Genomic DNA, 16,026 nt, shown 5'->3' on the forward strand with positions numbered 1-16,026 from the left:
GAGCCTGAGGTCGTCGAAAATACATTTTCCCTGCAGGTTTGCGATGTTCTACCTTGTACTTTTGACAGGACAAACATTTCCGGACGTGTGACTTGACGCTTGATTGCCAACCAGGCCAGTAGTACCTTGCGGCTACCCGTGCCAAGGTTTTCCTAATACCAAGATGGCCTGCTTCAGGGCGATCGTGGTTTTCTTCCAATACCATCGGACGAAGGTTTGGTGGAACACAAAGTTTCCACTCTGTGGTAGGGTCGTAATTATTGTTACGATTTCGCGTCGACATTTTACGGAGGAGCTTGCCATCCTCGGTTAATCGGTAGTTATCGTAATTTTCTGGATTTTTCTTAACTTTGCCAATAATGCGGAAGTACCAGTCTTTCTGTTCTTCGTGAGATACGATGGGTTCCTCTGGGTCTTGTGTATTAATTAAACAGGTCGGGGAAATCTGTTTTATCTGAGCGACCTCTTCACTCATTCCAGTAGTGTCGATTGCAGGGAGTGCGTTGCGAGAAAGTGCGTCAGCCACTTTATTTAGGGAACCTTTCCTGTAGCGCACCTCAAAGTCTAGCTGTTGTAGCTCAAGTGCCCAACGTGCCAAACGACCAGTTGGTTCAGGAATTCGCATTAGCCACTTAAGTGCTTGATGGTCAGTTATAACTACAAAACGATACCCTTCAAGGTATGGGCGGAATTTCCGAGTGGCCCACACTATACCTAAACATTCCTTCTCCACAGCTGAGAATTTCTTTTCACTGTCAGAAAGCAATCTACTAGCGTATGCTATCACCACTTCTACGCCTCCTTGCTTTTGAGTCAACGCGGCTCCTACTCCTTCATTGGATGCGTCTGTACTCAATTGAAATTCTTCCCTAAAATCAGGGCATGCTAAAGTTGGTGCATTGGTGAGATTTTCTTTCATCTCATTAAACGCTGACTCTTGTTTGTCAGTCCAGTCCCACCGAATATTTTTCTTCAGTAGTTTGGTCAGTGGGGCAGTAAGCTTAGCAAAGTTTGGTACGAACCGGCGATACCAGGACGCGAGTCCTAGGAAACTCCGCAAATTCTTTACAGATTTCGGCCTGGGGAACTCTAATACGGCCCGAACTTTTTCGGGGTCTGTGCTGATACCACGATTATTAACCACGTGACCTAGATATCTAAGTTCTGTTTTACAGAACTGACATTTCTCTGGGTTGATCTTGAGGCCCGCACTACGTAGCCGTTTGAAGACCTCTGCGAGAAGATCTAAATGTTCCTCAAACGTTGGAGTTACTAGTACGATGTCGTCCAAGTAGCTAAATGCTCTTGGTTCTAAATCGGGTCCAATGACCGTGTCGAGTAGTCTTTGGAAGGTCGCTGGCGCAGAGTGTAATCCAAACGCCATTCTTTTGAATTGGAAAAGGCCTCTTCCCGGAATGGTGAAGGCCGTTACGGGTCTACTGTCAGGATGAAGTGGTACCTGCCAATATCCATCCTTAAGGTCGATAGTCGATATATACTTAGCTTCCTTGAGCTTTTCTAATGTGGCATTTATTTGTGGGAGGGGATAAGCATCCTTTTCGCTAACAGAATTGACTGATCTGAAGTCAATACAAAACCTATATTTGCCGGAAGATTTCTTTGTTAACACTATGGGGCTGCTCCAGGGACTCTTGGACCGTTCAATTATGTCCTGAGCTATCATGGCCTTAAGGTGTTCATCCACCACACCTTGCATGTGGGGGTTTAAAGGCCGATGCCTTTGCTTTATTGGGTCGATTGTTTTGAGCTTGATTTTATGTTCGGCCAAAGTGGTAACACCTGGGACTTCGTCAAAAAGTGCCAATTCCTCTTTTAGGAATTCATCCAGCTCCTTTCGTTCGTTTGGTTGCAACTCAGCAATCGCGTTAAGTGGTGACTCTGAATAATTCAATCCTGACCCAGATTCAGGATTGATTAGAAATTTCACTAATTGGAGTTGATTAACAATATCTATGCCTAATGCCACATCGACCGTTAAATTGGGTAAGTACACTGCTGATAGATCGTATTCTGTAGAAGAAAATTCAAATGTAAAATCATATCGTTTTGTGGCAGACGTTTGGACTCCATTTGCCAACTGTAAGAGTTGACTTATTTGTTCGGGTACTATGCCGGCGTTTTGGAGATGATCTTTTAATTTTTCCCCAATTATAGTAATCATTGCTCCTGTATCTATAAGAGCCTTGAAGGTTTCACCTAGAATTTTGATATTTACAAAGGGCCTATTGTCTCGCGTGCTCGGATATCCACAGCTCGCCATTGGTTCTATCGTTGGAGTTGCTTTGTCTACTTTGACTGGTGATTGTTGGACGAAGTGGGCCCCAGCGGTCCACTCGTTGCTGGGACCCTCCCGGCGTTTCCCTGCCTACATGGACAATTAACTGTTCGCATGCCCTCCTTTTGACAATAAAAACATTTTATTATTTTGGGCTTTGGACAATCGTTGAACCGGTGGCCGTTTTCACGGCAGTTCCAACAAGTGGGAACTCTATCATTGTTCCTTGCATTAGGAACCGGCTTTTGCCAATCCTTACGAACTGGAATGTCTGGGGGATTATTGAACCCTCCCGCGCGTGGGTTTTGGGGTCGAGGGCCGCCCTCTACGTTCCTACTTTGGAATATGTTTGCAGGAGTCTGTTTCCTCGCCGGCGAAAGTTGTGGTCTTTCTGGAGTGGCAACTGCGTTCACGTTGCGCTGATTCCTATTTTTAGCGTAGTAAGCCGTCTCTGGGACGAGTGCTTGAGCTGGGTTCGGCGGGGGTCGGTAGAGATTTCTATCTCTAATGTAGGATTCATATCTCTCAGCTTCCTGAATCATATCAGATAAACTGATACACAAGTCTCTTCTTAGTGTCAGCTTATATTCGGGTCGCATGTTGAGGAATAACCGATCAAGGGTTTGATCTAGACTATAGCCACCACATCGTCGGATAAGAGTCGTCAGTGCGACAACAAAGCTGCGAAATGGTTCATTTTCGCCTTGAGTTCGCGAGCGAATCTCGTCTTCAAGATTTCTTTTGTACCCCGGGGGCAAGAATTGTACCTCAAAAGATTCTTTGAAGTCCTCAAAAGTTTGCCAGAAATCCTTATTATTTCTGTACCATAGTAGAGCGTTTCCACGCAATAGCTCAGGAAGAGCTTTCAAAATATCGGCTGGGGCGATCTCGTAACACTGTCTTAATTCTTCTAAGCGCTCTAGAAAAGATACGGGGTTACGGTCTCCGTCGTAGTGGAGGTTCCACTTTCTAGCTATGTTACAAATCGTCGCTGCGGAAAGCGGACTAGCGAAATTGGTTTCCCTTGAATACTGCAGAGGTGCATTATTTGTTTGGTAATTATGTTGAGGGCGTGAAGTCATTTGCATGTTCGTTGCTGGGGACACACTTGTGTAAGTATTTAAATTCAACGGGTAATGGGCCTCATGACATGTCATTGGCGGAAGAGCGGCGTTGTTTGCCATGGAAATGACTGAGAGCATTCGTTTTACCGTGTCCACGCTCGCGTCAGGCGGCAGGCCAAGCATTTCTCTTACAACGACTGATTCGTCGCTGGACGTGTTTCTGTCGTCTTTACTATAACTCGTAAAGTAATTATCACCCCCATGTCCGCTTGGAGGTATAAATTCACTAAATTCCGGCCCGGCTTCTGTCGCTGGCAGAGCGGATTGTCTTAAGAATTCAACAAAGCGGCTCCTGAGAGTATCGCTGTTACCCTCAGTGTCTAGACCGTATTCGCTCATCTTCTCTTTTAATTCCTTTTTCTTAAGATAATAGACCCAACCTACTTTTCGCGTGGCTGTAAGGTCTGACAAGTCGCGCCCTGATTCCATTCTTTGTTTTGGGATCACGCCGGTACTCGTAAACGTTGGTAGGGTTTGTCCTATTGAAGGTACGGAAACAGCGGTAAATGTTTGCGTTGTGTGCGTTAACAAGGTCGTAACTGGACCAATAGTAGTTTCGGGTGTACTGACGGTCGGGTGTGTTATCTCGTCGTTTTTCTCATTTGCGCCTGCCATTTTTCTCTCTATTTCAAACAATATATTATGCGATAAGTCCCTGTTCGGGCGCCATTTTGTAACCCGCTTCCGGGTGTGTTTCGTTAATTTATCGGGTCGGGGCGTTACGCGTCCCTGATAGCCTAGCCGAGCTGGGTTATTCCGGGGGTCAATTTTGGTCGGGTTTCCCGCTTTTGTATCCTAAAGTCGTTTTCCTGGCTCAGGCGGGAATATTTTGCCTCTTGGCTTTATTCGTGCCTCATCATTGCCAGGAAACGAGTGAATAAAAGAGGGAGGGCGAGATTTTGTTTCGAAGTTATAGCTTCGTGCGCGACTCTGTTCACAACCTCCTCGGTGGAGTGACAATTATTCATTTATTTAATTCACTACCCTAAGTCCATGCGCCACGGACCGAGCAGAATTAGTTTAGATGCGTCTTTATTATTTAAAATAATACAATGCGTTTCGGGCGAGTGGACTAGTTCAAAGCCCCGTGAGAGAGTAGGAATATGGAAAGGTGCAAACGAACATACAGAGTAGGGCGGAGAAGGATCGTTATAGAAAGAATAACATACGACACACACACACACACACACAGACAGGTTGAGCACACAAAGACTTATTTCAAATAGGTTAAGTCTAACTAGAAACTAACTTATTCCCAGATTTTCCGGGATAGCTTAGGTCTAACTTATAAATAACTTATTTCCGGTGTGCCCGAAGTAATTAAAGCTAACTTATAAATAGCTTATTTCCGGGTTTTCCGGAATAGATTAAATCTAGATAATGACTAACTTATTTCCGGGTTTTCCGGAATAGGTTAAAGCTAACTTATAAATAACTTATTTCCGGGTTTTCCGGAATAGGTTAAAGCTAACTTATAACTAACTTATTTCCGGGTTTTCCGGAATAGGTTAAAGCTAACTCATAACTAACTTATTTCCGGTGTGCCCGAAGTAATAGAGAAAGAAGAAAGAAAAGTTTGTGGCAAGCAACAAACATTCATAGTCATAAAAGGACAGAGTAGGAGACTTATAGCTAAGAGCTTAAGTGCTAATTAAATCTAACTTATTTCCGGTGTGCCCGAAGTAATAGAGAAAGAAGAAAAGCTACTTAGCAAACTACAGCTAACCAAAGCAGTTAGCTGCACACACACAACACATACGATACACAGATCACTCAATTAGCAACAGTCCAGGAATCGAGGAAATGGTGAAGAATGGAAACAGAGGTTGGGGCTTAACTATCTAACGTCACGGCGAATTAAAATTCCCAAAGCCAATACGAATCCCCAAAGCCTTAGTTAAGCGTTAATAGTCAAAGGTTAAGCAAAGGTTAAGCGTTATGCTAAGATTTGAAGCAATTTCTAAGGTTAGTGTGTTAGTAGCGAAGTCGTATCATGAGTTAGAATATTTAAATGCATATTGTTCAACACATCAATAATTAGTGGAAGGCTAAATGAATAATTAATAATGAAGTGGCAAATATAGTAAAGCAACTACATAGAACATTAACACTTAATAGCGGCTAAGCAACGACATAGAACATAACTACTGTGCACTGGTTCTAGTATAAAAGATAATGAATAGCTACAATGGTTAGTATAGTTCTGAAATATGTACAAGCAAATTAAAGCGTGTTAGTTAGTAAAGAAGCCAACAAAGTATTAAAATCACTCTAATAAATCCACTATTAATTAACTCTTATTCCCATAGATAAAATACCTCACAGCTGAAGTGCTGCTACAGTAATTACGAACAACATTGACTACAAACTAAACACCACACATTATATTTAGGTACCGGTAACACCGTGTTCTCACGGACCTACGCGATAAACAAAGCAAACAAAAAAAAACACACGAATATGAAAAAGCCACCTTGCGTGACCGAAACCGATCGAACTTGAATAGATTTAAACAATACAAATAAAACAACACAATTAAAACAGAAAGGAATTATAACCGGGCGGATCTCGTTCTGACCGTTACTTCTTTGAACTCACGGTCTATAAGTTATGTATTGAACGAAATTAAGATATTCCAAAAATCAAAGCTGATCGTTATATATTTACAGAGATATTTTAACAAAACAGATAACACTCTATGTTATAGTAAAACGATAAAGATATTCACCGGTTTAAATAAATCGATCTCGGTTAATAATTCAATTAAATTTAAGACGAAACTTCCCGCGGACGTTTGACTTAAATAGCGTAATTAATTAACAGGAAATAAACGATAGCGAGTGAGGTCGAGTTATCCTAGGCGCCCTAGGATATTAACAACGGCGAATGGCGAATGGCGTCCACTTACTTGGCGTGAACGAGAGTGTAGAGTCGGGCGTCCGTCTTCTGCCTAATTGCTCAGGCCACTGCTCCTGCTTCCTGCTGACTGTCGACTCTCGCCGACTCCGACTCACTGTCTCTCCGAGCGCCGCGCACATCCAGCGCTGTGGCTGGGGTTCCTGCGCAGGCGCGGGCGACTGATGCGCGGCCCGGTGGTATGGCGGTGAATCACAAGATCAGCTGTTGCTGTCTGCTAATTTGTTTTGTTTACATTTTGGAACTTCGGCGAATTGGCGAGGCGATTCTGCTAGTAAGGGTTTAGTTTTATTATAAATATTGACGAATTTTATGAACCCTTACAGTGGGATACAAGCACTAGAGACCATGCTGTACACCCTTGATGTCATAAACACACTGTCATGTTGTTTATAGGTCTGATGATGGTACATGAACGCTCAGACACAGAGACCTGTGGACCCGTCATGCCTCAGGGTGGGATACAAGCACTAGAGACCATGCTGTACACCCTTGATGTCATAAACACACTGTCATGTTGTTTATAGGTCTGATGATGGTACATGAACGCTCAGACACAGAGACCTGTGGACCCGTCATGCCTCAGGGTGGGATACAAGCACTAGAGACCATGCTGTACACCCTTGATGTCATCAACTCACTGTCATGTTGTTTATAGGTCTGATGATGGTACATGAACGCTCCGACACAGAGACCTGTGGACCCGTCATGCCTCAGGGTGGGATACAGGCACTAGAGACCATGATGTACACCCTTGATGTCATAATTAACTGTCATGTTGTTTATAGGTCTGATGATGGTACATGAACGCTCAGACACAGAAACCTGTGGACCCGTCATGCCTCAGGGTGGGATACAAGCACTAGAGACCATGCTGTACACCCTTGATGTCATAAACTCACAGGGTCTCTTGCCTTTCACTCTTGGTGCTCACATCCTAGACGACTGTGACAAAGACACATATGGCCTTGAGATGGCTGTGGACTTTATAAAAGGTATTATGTTATGTTTGTATTATTTTTTCGATAAAACCCATTTAAGCAGTATACTAACTTCTTAGAATGTTTAATTGTTTATATCGTCTATTATACATTTTGTAAGAGTGTTTGGAAAATGTTATCCAGGATCCTATTATAACTAAACAACTCAATAGAGTTCTTAGCTTATTCTAAAATACTTTTATAATTCCTAACAGTGCTCACGTTTGACGCCTTGGACCAATACAACCATACAATAAATTGACATAATGTTGAACTGGACTAATTATAAACCATTAAAAATTAAATAATAAAGTGTTAACTGACCCATTACGGTCCTTCTATATTGCCTATCAGTGGGTAACTATGTTCTCTGAGGACACTTTGTATCACCATTTCTTCCTAAGAAACGCTACTTTAGTTTAGTAATGATATTATTAACACTCTTATTGTGTTATTTTAGTCCCACTACAGTGGTGAATTGAGTGAACTTCCACGTCCCGGCATACCTCATGCGCATTATAGAGGATTACCTCCGGTTCCGCCTCCTCATGTATGATACTACAGAAGGCCCGCGGACGATGAGTGTCACTTCTGGTGCTGCCCAAGGTTCCATACTCGGCCCGGACCTCTGGAACGTTGCCTACGACAGCCTCCTTAGGTCTGAAATGCCTGAAGAAACCGTTTTAGTTGGGTACGCAGATGACATTGCAGCTTTAATAGCTGCTCGTAGTGTTGAGCTGGCCCAGCTAAAATTAAACCGAGTCATGCGAACTATAAACGCATGGATGGCAGATCACGGTCTCTCACTCGCGCTGAATAAAACTGAGATCGTGATTCTGACCAAAAAGCGGATTGACACCATTGTGCCGTTGAGGGTGGGGGACGTCGAAGTCCAGTCCGTTCGTGCCGCCAAGTATCTTGGTGTCATGGTGGACTCTAAGCTTAGCTGGCGGGACCAGATATTCCGAACGGCGGACAAGGCCGCTAAGGTGATCTCTTCTCTTAGCCGGTTAATGGCCAATGTCGGAGGTCCTCGTTCCAGTCGCAGAAGGCTGTTGATGTCTACAGTTCAGTCTGTGCTCCTGTATGGTGCAGAGGTGTGGGCAGACGCGCTCAATAAGGAGGTGTATAGGATGCGGCTTGCCAGAGTGCAGCGTCAGGCAGCACTCAGGGTAGCATCCGCCTACCGAACAGTGTCTGAACCTGCCATCTTGGTGGTTGCTGGAGTAATCCCCGTCAAACTTTTGGCGGCGGAGAGGAAAGCGATTTATCAGCGGCGTGGAGAGGACCATGCAAAAATGGAGGAGCGCAACCGCACCTACCAGCTCTGGCAGGAGAGCTGGGAACAGGAGTCGCGGGGACGCTGGACCAGGAGACTGATTCAGCAAGTCCAACCATGGGTTGACCGACGGTATGGTGAGGTGGACTATTACCTTACCCAGTTTCTGACAGGTCACGGGTTTTTTCGGTCGTACCTGTTCAGGATGGGCAAAGCCGTGTCACCCGATTGCATCTACTGCCCAGGCACTCCCGACGACGCGGAGCACACCTTCTTCCGCTGCCAGCGTTGGGAAGGTTCCCGCCTGGAGGCTGAACAACATGTAGGGCAGTTGTTGGTGGACACGGTCATTCCGATGATGACGGAGGGTGAGGACAATTGGACCTGTATGTCACATTTCGTTCAGGATATTCTCCGCACAAAGAAGCTAGAGCTTGACCGAGATGCGGTCTAGGTCATAAAGAAATTGAATGCCAGAAACGGCGCGAGCCCTGAGGGCTTAGGTCACACGTTGACCTGACCTGAAGTAATGTGACAAACAATCCCAGGTCTGTGTCCAACAGAGTAGAGGGGGTTTTTTAGTGAGTAGTCTGACAAGCTCAGGAGTCTCACACTACAGGCTGGCTACCTGTGTGCGTAAAAGCATTTTTACCTCCTCTCCCTTATAAAAAAAAAAAAAAAAAAAAAAAGTGGTGAATTGAGTAATTAGAGCTATTTTATGTATAAGTAAATACCCCCGCCGCAGCAAACCTGCAGACTAAGCGAATTTCCATTTGCCTGATTGGATTTACACTAAAATATCCCCTTAAAAATATCACATTTATTCCCTATTTAAATCAAATCAGTTTAACACATACTTAGGTTTGCTGCAACAGGGAGGGTTAAAGTGTTTTTTTTTTGTAAAATGTTAATAGTTAGTAAGAAATAAAAACATTTTCCAAATTTGGGCAAAATATGTTAATAAATAAGCAAACTACAACAGTTTACTTATCCTCCATAAGAATAACATGGGAATTTTAAATTTACAATTTTTTTGAATTTTCTCCGTAACCATTAGGCGCATTATAATGCTTCCATATACTAAATTATTTGTTTTTTTAAGCTCTACAAAATAGTTTGGAAAGAAATTGCAAAAATTTAAGTTTTTTGGGTCAAAAATGGGAAAAACCCATTTTTACACCATAAAAGCCCCCATAAACCCCCGTTCCCATGGTCCGATCATGCTGGTTCGCGAACTCGTTCGGATAAACGTAGGTTTACACGTTTGTACCAAATTTCATCAAAATCGGATCATTTTTGCTTGAGTTATCGCGCTAACGGACACATATATATAAATATATATATATAAACTAGCTGACCCGGCGAACTTCGTATCGCCTAAGTTATAGGTTTCCCCTAAGACAGACCGATGGAAAGAAAGTACCGTTACGTTTAATTTTCAAGATGATCTCGTTCGCATCGCTCAATCACGTCCTGGTTGAAGTTCGTTCGCTACGCTCACTCACCTTTAGGTTGGAGCTCGTTCGCTGCGCTCACTTGCCTTCAGGTTAGCTCGTTCGCTACGCTAACTCGCCTCCAGGTTGAAGTTCGTTCGCTACGCTCACTCACCTTTTGGTTGCAGATTAGCTGTTGTCATAAATGTAAAAGAAATAATAGTGCTGCACCCTGTTGGTAATCCTTGTAACTTTAATGCTATTGAACATCATAGAACAGAACCAACTTGTTTAATTGAAACAGCTGTTAAGATTCATTAATTCCATTTCTCATAAGGTTAACATGGGAAACTCCAGAGCCACTGGGGCGGAGCCCTTTTAAGAATTTCGAAACGGGAAATAGTTTACGTCCGATTCGCATACCTACATAATTTACACACCAAATTTCATAACGATCGGTGAAGTCGTTCCGGAGGAGTTTGCAGACAAACACTGTGACACGAGAATTTTATATATTAGATATATATATATATATATATGAATTTGAACGGATCCTATTTTTGGCCTCTAGGGACCTCAAAACGAAAAAAAAAATCGGTCCCGGGTCCAGGCCTCACCATGAGTACTACGGTAATAGCTTATTCCCTATATGGGAAATTCGCTAAAACAGTTCAATCGAATAGTAAATTTCAAATAAATTAGGTTAAATACCGTTATCACTTCATAACTTTACTAAGATATTCTAACTTTAATATTATTTATGTCCTCGAGCATTACTTACTTTAAACTATGCTGAAACCAAATTTAAACTAATTATTCAAATGCCATTGAAGTTAGTTCAAATCTCGCTTCAAACTTTCCTTGAACCGGAATTGAATTATGTTCCAATTACCTTTACATCTTACTCCGAGCTTTACCTATGCGCCAATTAATTTTAAGGTGATTTTTAATCAAAAATAATAAATTATTTGTTAAATGGACCGACTTGTATGAATAAAACTTATTTTAAGTCCATGTTGTAACTTTTCACAAAAAAAAAAAAAAAACTAAAGGAGTGGAGTCGTGGTCCACCTAAACTTCACTACAACAGTTGTCTGCAATCAGCTGACTACTAGAGTCATATCTTTAACTTTTACCTTTGAAAATATTTAACCTTATAAATAACTAGCTGTACCCGCGGGCTTTGCCCCTTTAACTTCATATGTGAGCTCGTTCGCATGGCTCAATCACGTCCTGGTTGAAGTTCGTTCGCTACGCTCACTCACCTTTAGGTTGGAGCTCGTTCGCTGCGCTCACACGTCCTGGTTGAAGTTCATTCGCTACGCTCACTCACCTTTACGGTTGGAGCTCGTTCACTGCGCTCACTTGCCTTCAGGTTAGCTGGTTCGCTACGCTAACTCGCCTCCGGGTTGAAGTTCGTTCGCTGCCGAATTATGTTCCAATTACCTTTACATCTTACTCCGAGCTTTACCTATGCGCCAATTAATTTTAAGGTGATTTTTAATCAAAAATAAAAAATAATAGTGCTGCACTCTGTTGGTAATCCTAGTAACTTTAATGCTATTGAACATCACAGAACAGAACCAACTTGTTTAATTGAAACAGCTGTTCAGATTCATTAATTCCATTCAAATATGAGTACTCATTAGGTTAACATGGGAAACTCCAGAGCCACTGTGGCGGAGCCCGAGAGTCCGATCAGAATAAAAACCACTCAGTTTTCCTATTTAATGCCTAAAGAATCAGTGTACCAAATTTCAGCCTCCTAGGTAAGTGGGAAGTGGGAGAATTAGTGATGAGTGAGTCAGTCAGTCAGTGAGGGCTTTGCCTTTTATATATATAGACTAGCTGACCCGGCGAACTTCGTATCGCCTAAGTTATAGGTTTCCCCTAAGACAGACCGATGGAAAGAAAGTACCGTTACGTTTAATTTTCAAGATGATCTCGTTCGCATCGCTCAATCACGTCCTGGTTGAAGTTCGTTCGCTACGCTCACTCACCTTTGGGTTGGAGCTCGTTCGCTACGCTCACTCACCTTTAGGTTGGAGCTCGTTCGCTGCGCTCACTTGCCTTCAGGTTAGCTCGTTCGCTACGCTAACTCGCCTCCAGGTTGAAGTTCGTTCGCTACGCTCACTCACCTTTGGGTTGGAGCTCGTTCGCTACGCTCACTCACCTTTAGGTTGGAGCTCGTTCGCTGCGCTCACTTGCCTTCAGGTTAGCTCGTTCGCTACGCTAACTCACCTCCAAGTTGAAGTTCGTTCGCTACGCTCACTCACCTTTTGGTTGCAAATTAGCTGTTGTCATAAATGTAAAAGAAATAATAGTGCTGCACCCTGTTGGTAATCCTTGTAACTTTAATGCTATTGAACATCATAGAACAGAACCAACTTGTTTAATTGAAACGGCTGTTAAGATTCATTAATTCCATTTCTCATAAGGTTAACATGGGAAACTCCAGAGCCACTGGGGCGGAGCCCTTTTAAGAATTTCGAAACGGGAAATAGTTTACGTCCGATTCGCATACCTACAGAATTTACACACCAAATTTCGTAACGATCGGTGAAGTCGTTCCGGAGGAGTTTGCAGACAAACACTGTGACACGAGAATTTTATATATTAGATAGATTAAATGTTACTACAAGACTCTTCCAATACTTGACTTTACAGAACAATCACTGTTTTTGATAAACTCAATTACCATACTAATTAGCTGATGTAACAAAAAATATATATTAATGTATTCAATTTAATTATTTGCAAACATGTAATGCTTTTGAAGGGTCCATCAGCAACATAGACGACGCAGAGTATCATTGCAACAAGAGCACCATAAGGAAGGTGATATCAGGGGTGGTGGGAGCAGCTTCAAGTGTAACCTCCATTCAGGTTGCGAACCTTCTTAGACTCTTTAAAATACCTCAGGTAAAATATATTTCAAACCTTTGCACGATATCGTATTTCTAATGGCAATGTTTTGTATTTGTAGGTATGTTAAACATTGAGTTAAAAAAGAGAATATATAAGTCGCATTTAGTAAGTCGTTTGAGGAGGAATAATTTAACATTCATGAATATTTTTCCTTTTGGAAATTCTAAATGAAACCTCTGATACTGATACACATTTTTGTTATTCATATTTTTAATTGCTTGTTTAAAAGTACATTACTTATTAAATCCAGAAAAACTTATTTTCATATAAAATGTTTAAGCTAAAGTTACGCAATATTCTGTTTTCATTTATCTTTATTTAAGTGTTTCTGTTACTGCTACCATTTAGATTTAACTGGGTGCATTGTTTCCCTCTCATAAACTGCTAATCAGCTAATTATTAAAAGTATTTTATGACTGTAAAATAAACCAAATTTTGCCAAAAGTTTTACATTTTTTAACACATAAACACACCTTTCTTTCTTCCCCGTTAACTGCACATAAACTGAGTTAGGTGTAAATGGCAAGGAGAAAAAGTAGCCGTATAACGACGTTAACCAATTAGTTCCAAAACACGTAAGCTAGACCCAGACAAGGGTAAAGGCTTGATAAGATTATCTTACACTTAACTCATCAGCATTACTAACTCAGTTGACTAACTCAATTTCCTCTTCTGACCAACAGCAACCGCAAGCAATTCCCTTCTCAGACCGCATTATATGTAGCAAACCGAAATCCATTACATTACCACTTATATGGGGATTAATTTGTGTGCTTCCTCCAAACTGATTTACAAACTTAGTCGAATAATCAATGCTGCATAGATTTGTGAACCACACCTTTAATGTATGAACCATTAAATGTTGCATTCTGTTATGCTGTGTTGGGTAAGAGAAGGGGACAAACCACCAGTGGGTAAAAAAAATGTAATAGTAAAAAAAAAAAATCTTAGTGGTCTTCCCCATTTAATTTGTTCAATGTCAATAAGTGGCATTTAGCTTTCCCTCATATTTTATATGATATATTACTTTATACAGGTCAATGCGGACGCTCATCCAATATGTCAAGGCATCAGATCCAATTTGTACAGTCTGTGTGACAGTTTTGATCACTTTTATGTCAATAAACCAATAAAGGTGTAAAATAACACCAAGACCCTCTAAGGCACACTGGATGTGCGTGTTTTTAAATATTGGCAACCATAATTTGTACAGATAGAAGCAAATGTATATCACCAATTAACGATTGCATTTACCAGGTATCTTTCTGGTCGACATCCCCAGAGTTGAGCAACAAGCAGAGGTTCGAATATTTCTCCAGAACCATTCCCTCAGACCATCACCAGGTCAAGGCTATGGTGGAGATTGTCAAGAAGCTAGGATGGAGCTATGTATCAATCGTGTATGAAGAGTCCAACTATGGGATCAAGGTAAAATGTGACATTTTACTGTATTTTTAGTTACGTTAGGGTGTTATCACAATTCTATGAATTAATTAATATATTCCTTAAGATTTATATTGAAACTCCAAACTTCTGACCTGGATGCCCAAGATCAGATACCGCCAATCATTAGGTTTTGCCATTTGATATTGTCTTCAAACGGTAAACTTGAACCCGCCTTAAGCTAAAAAAACAAAGAAACATAGGAAACAAAGAATATAAGGTGCTAACCTACTTTTTGGAAATATGATTAGTCTCTGAAGTTAGAATAACTTACTAAACCTTAGAAAACTACTTCTTCCAATTGCCGTTGATTAATTTCAACGATATATATATACAGGGTGACAAAAAAGTCTGGAAACGGTTCAATATCTATTTAACTGAATCCGTTAGAAAATTCAAACCTTTCACATCAACTTACATGTATGAAAACAACTTTTTCCAAGCATTACCATTTTTTGACCTCTACCAGGGGATGACCCATGAGGAGTAGGTACATAATCTTTAATATAAGCCTAGGTTGATATGCACACCATTTTAAATTTCTGGTCAAGTGAAGTTCATTGCCTGAAACCTCGTCAAAAAAAGTTTATCCGTTACAAAATGGCGGCTGTCCAAAGTTCTTGTGGAATATACCTGCACAGGCCTTAGTATAGGCAAATACTCGTATTAAACGTTAGCTTGAGAGCTGAAACTGTATTTTAAAGTCAATTAGCTCATAGACTAATATTATTCAATCTTCAAAACAGATTTAACCGGGTTTCAGATTTCCCGGCTAATGTTGAATATGAGTATTTACCAATACTTAGGCCTGTGCAGGTATATTCCGCAAGAACTTTGGACTGCCACCATTTTGTAACGGATGAACTTTTTTTGACGCGGTTTCCGCCAATGAACTTCACTTGATCAGACCTTTAAAATGATGCGCATATCAACCTAGGTTTACATTAAAGATTATGTACCTAATCCTCGTGGGTCGTCCCCTGGTAGAGGTCAAAAAAAGGTAATGCTTGGAAAAGTAGTTTTCATACATGTAAGTTGATGTAAAAGGTTTGAATTTTCTAACGGATTTAGTTAAAAAGATATTAAACCGTTTCCAGACTTTTTTGTCACCCTGTATATATATATATGGATGGTTTAATTTTAATGAGGATTTTTTTATTAATAGCATTTGATTATACGTGTGAGTTAATTTACAAAAAAAAATTTAAACAACAATAAATTTTCTTTATTTTTTTCACCGGTGTAGAGATTAACTTAATTGTTCACGAATATACTTTTTGCCTTTTACAAAATCTTATATTCAATTATATGTAGCAGTACTTTATATTAACTAAACTACATATCTATTGGACACTGACCGAATCCTAAATTGTAAGTAAATCAACACATATACTGTGCTATTTCAATGCTAAATCATTCGATAAATTGGATTTGGTCAGAAATGCGACGGTAAATCACTCAGTTTTCATTCGATCAGCAATAAATTGTTTGTCATACGGGAAAGGTCAACCGGTAAAGGGTAGATAATGCGTTTTGGAATCATCACTATCAGGGTTGATGGATTGTCGGTGTGATTTGTAAGTTTAAGAGTTTTCTGCACTCTCGATTTTGTTAGTGGTACAAGTAG

At 41.1% G+C, this 16,026-nt stretch overlaps 1 protein-coding gene across 1 annotated transcript in view; it reads left to right on the forward strand.

Moving 5' to 3' along the window:
- LOC129004173 (metabotropic glutamate receptor 2-like) overlaps positions 1–16,026 on the forward strand; it is a 53,101-nt gene that overhangs the window by 17,465 nt on the left and 19,610 nt on the right. Inside the window, exons 3-5 of the mRNA XM_054432630.1 lie at positions 7,125–7,331; positions 12,808–12,950; positions 14,214–14,384. Coding sequence (XP_054288605.1) covers positions 7,125–7,331; positions 12,808–12,950; positions 14,214–14,384 — 521 coding nt within the window. The remainder of the gene's footprint in view (positions 1–7,124; positions 7,332–12,807; positions 12,951–14,213; positions 14,385–16,026) is intronic.

This window comes from Macrosteles quadrilineatus, unplaced genomic scaffold (assembly GCF_028750875.1).
Source record: "Macrosteles quadrilineatus isolate MER2022 unplaced genomic scaffold, UCM_ALF_1.0 Scaffold_9__3_contigs__length_116548681, whole genome shotgun sequence".
NCBI classification, from domain to species: domain Eukaryota; kingdom Metazoa; phylum Arthropoda; class Insecta; order Hemiptera; family Cicadellidae; genus Macrosteles; species Macrosteles quadrilineatus.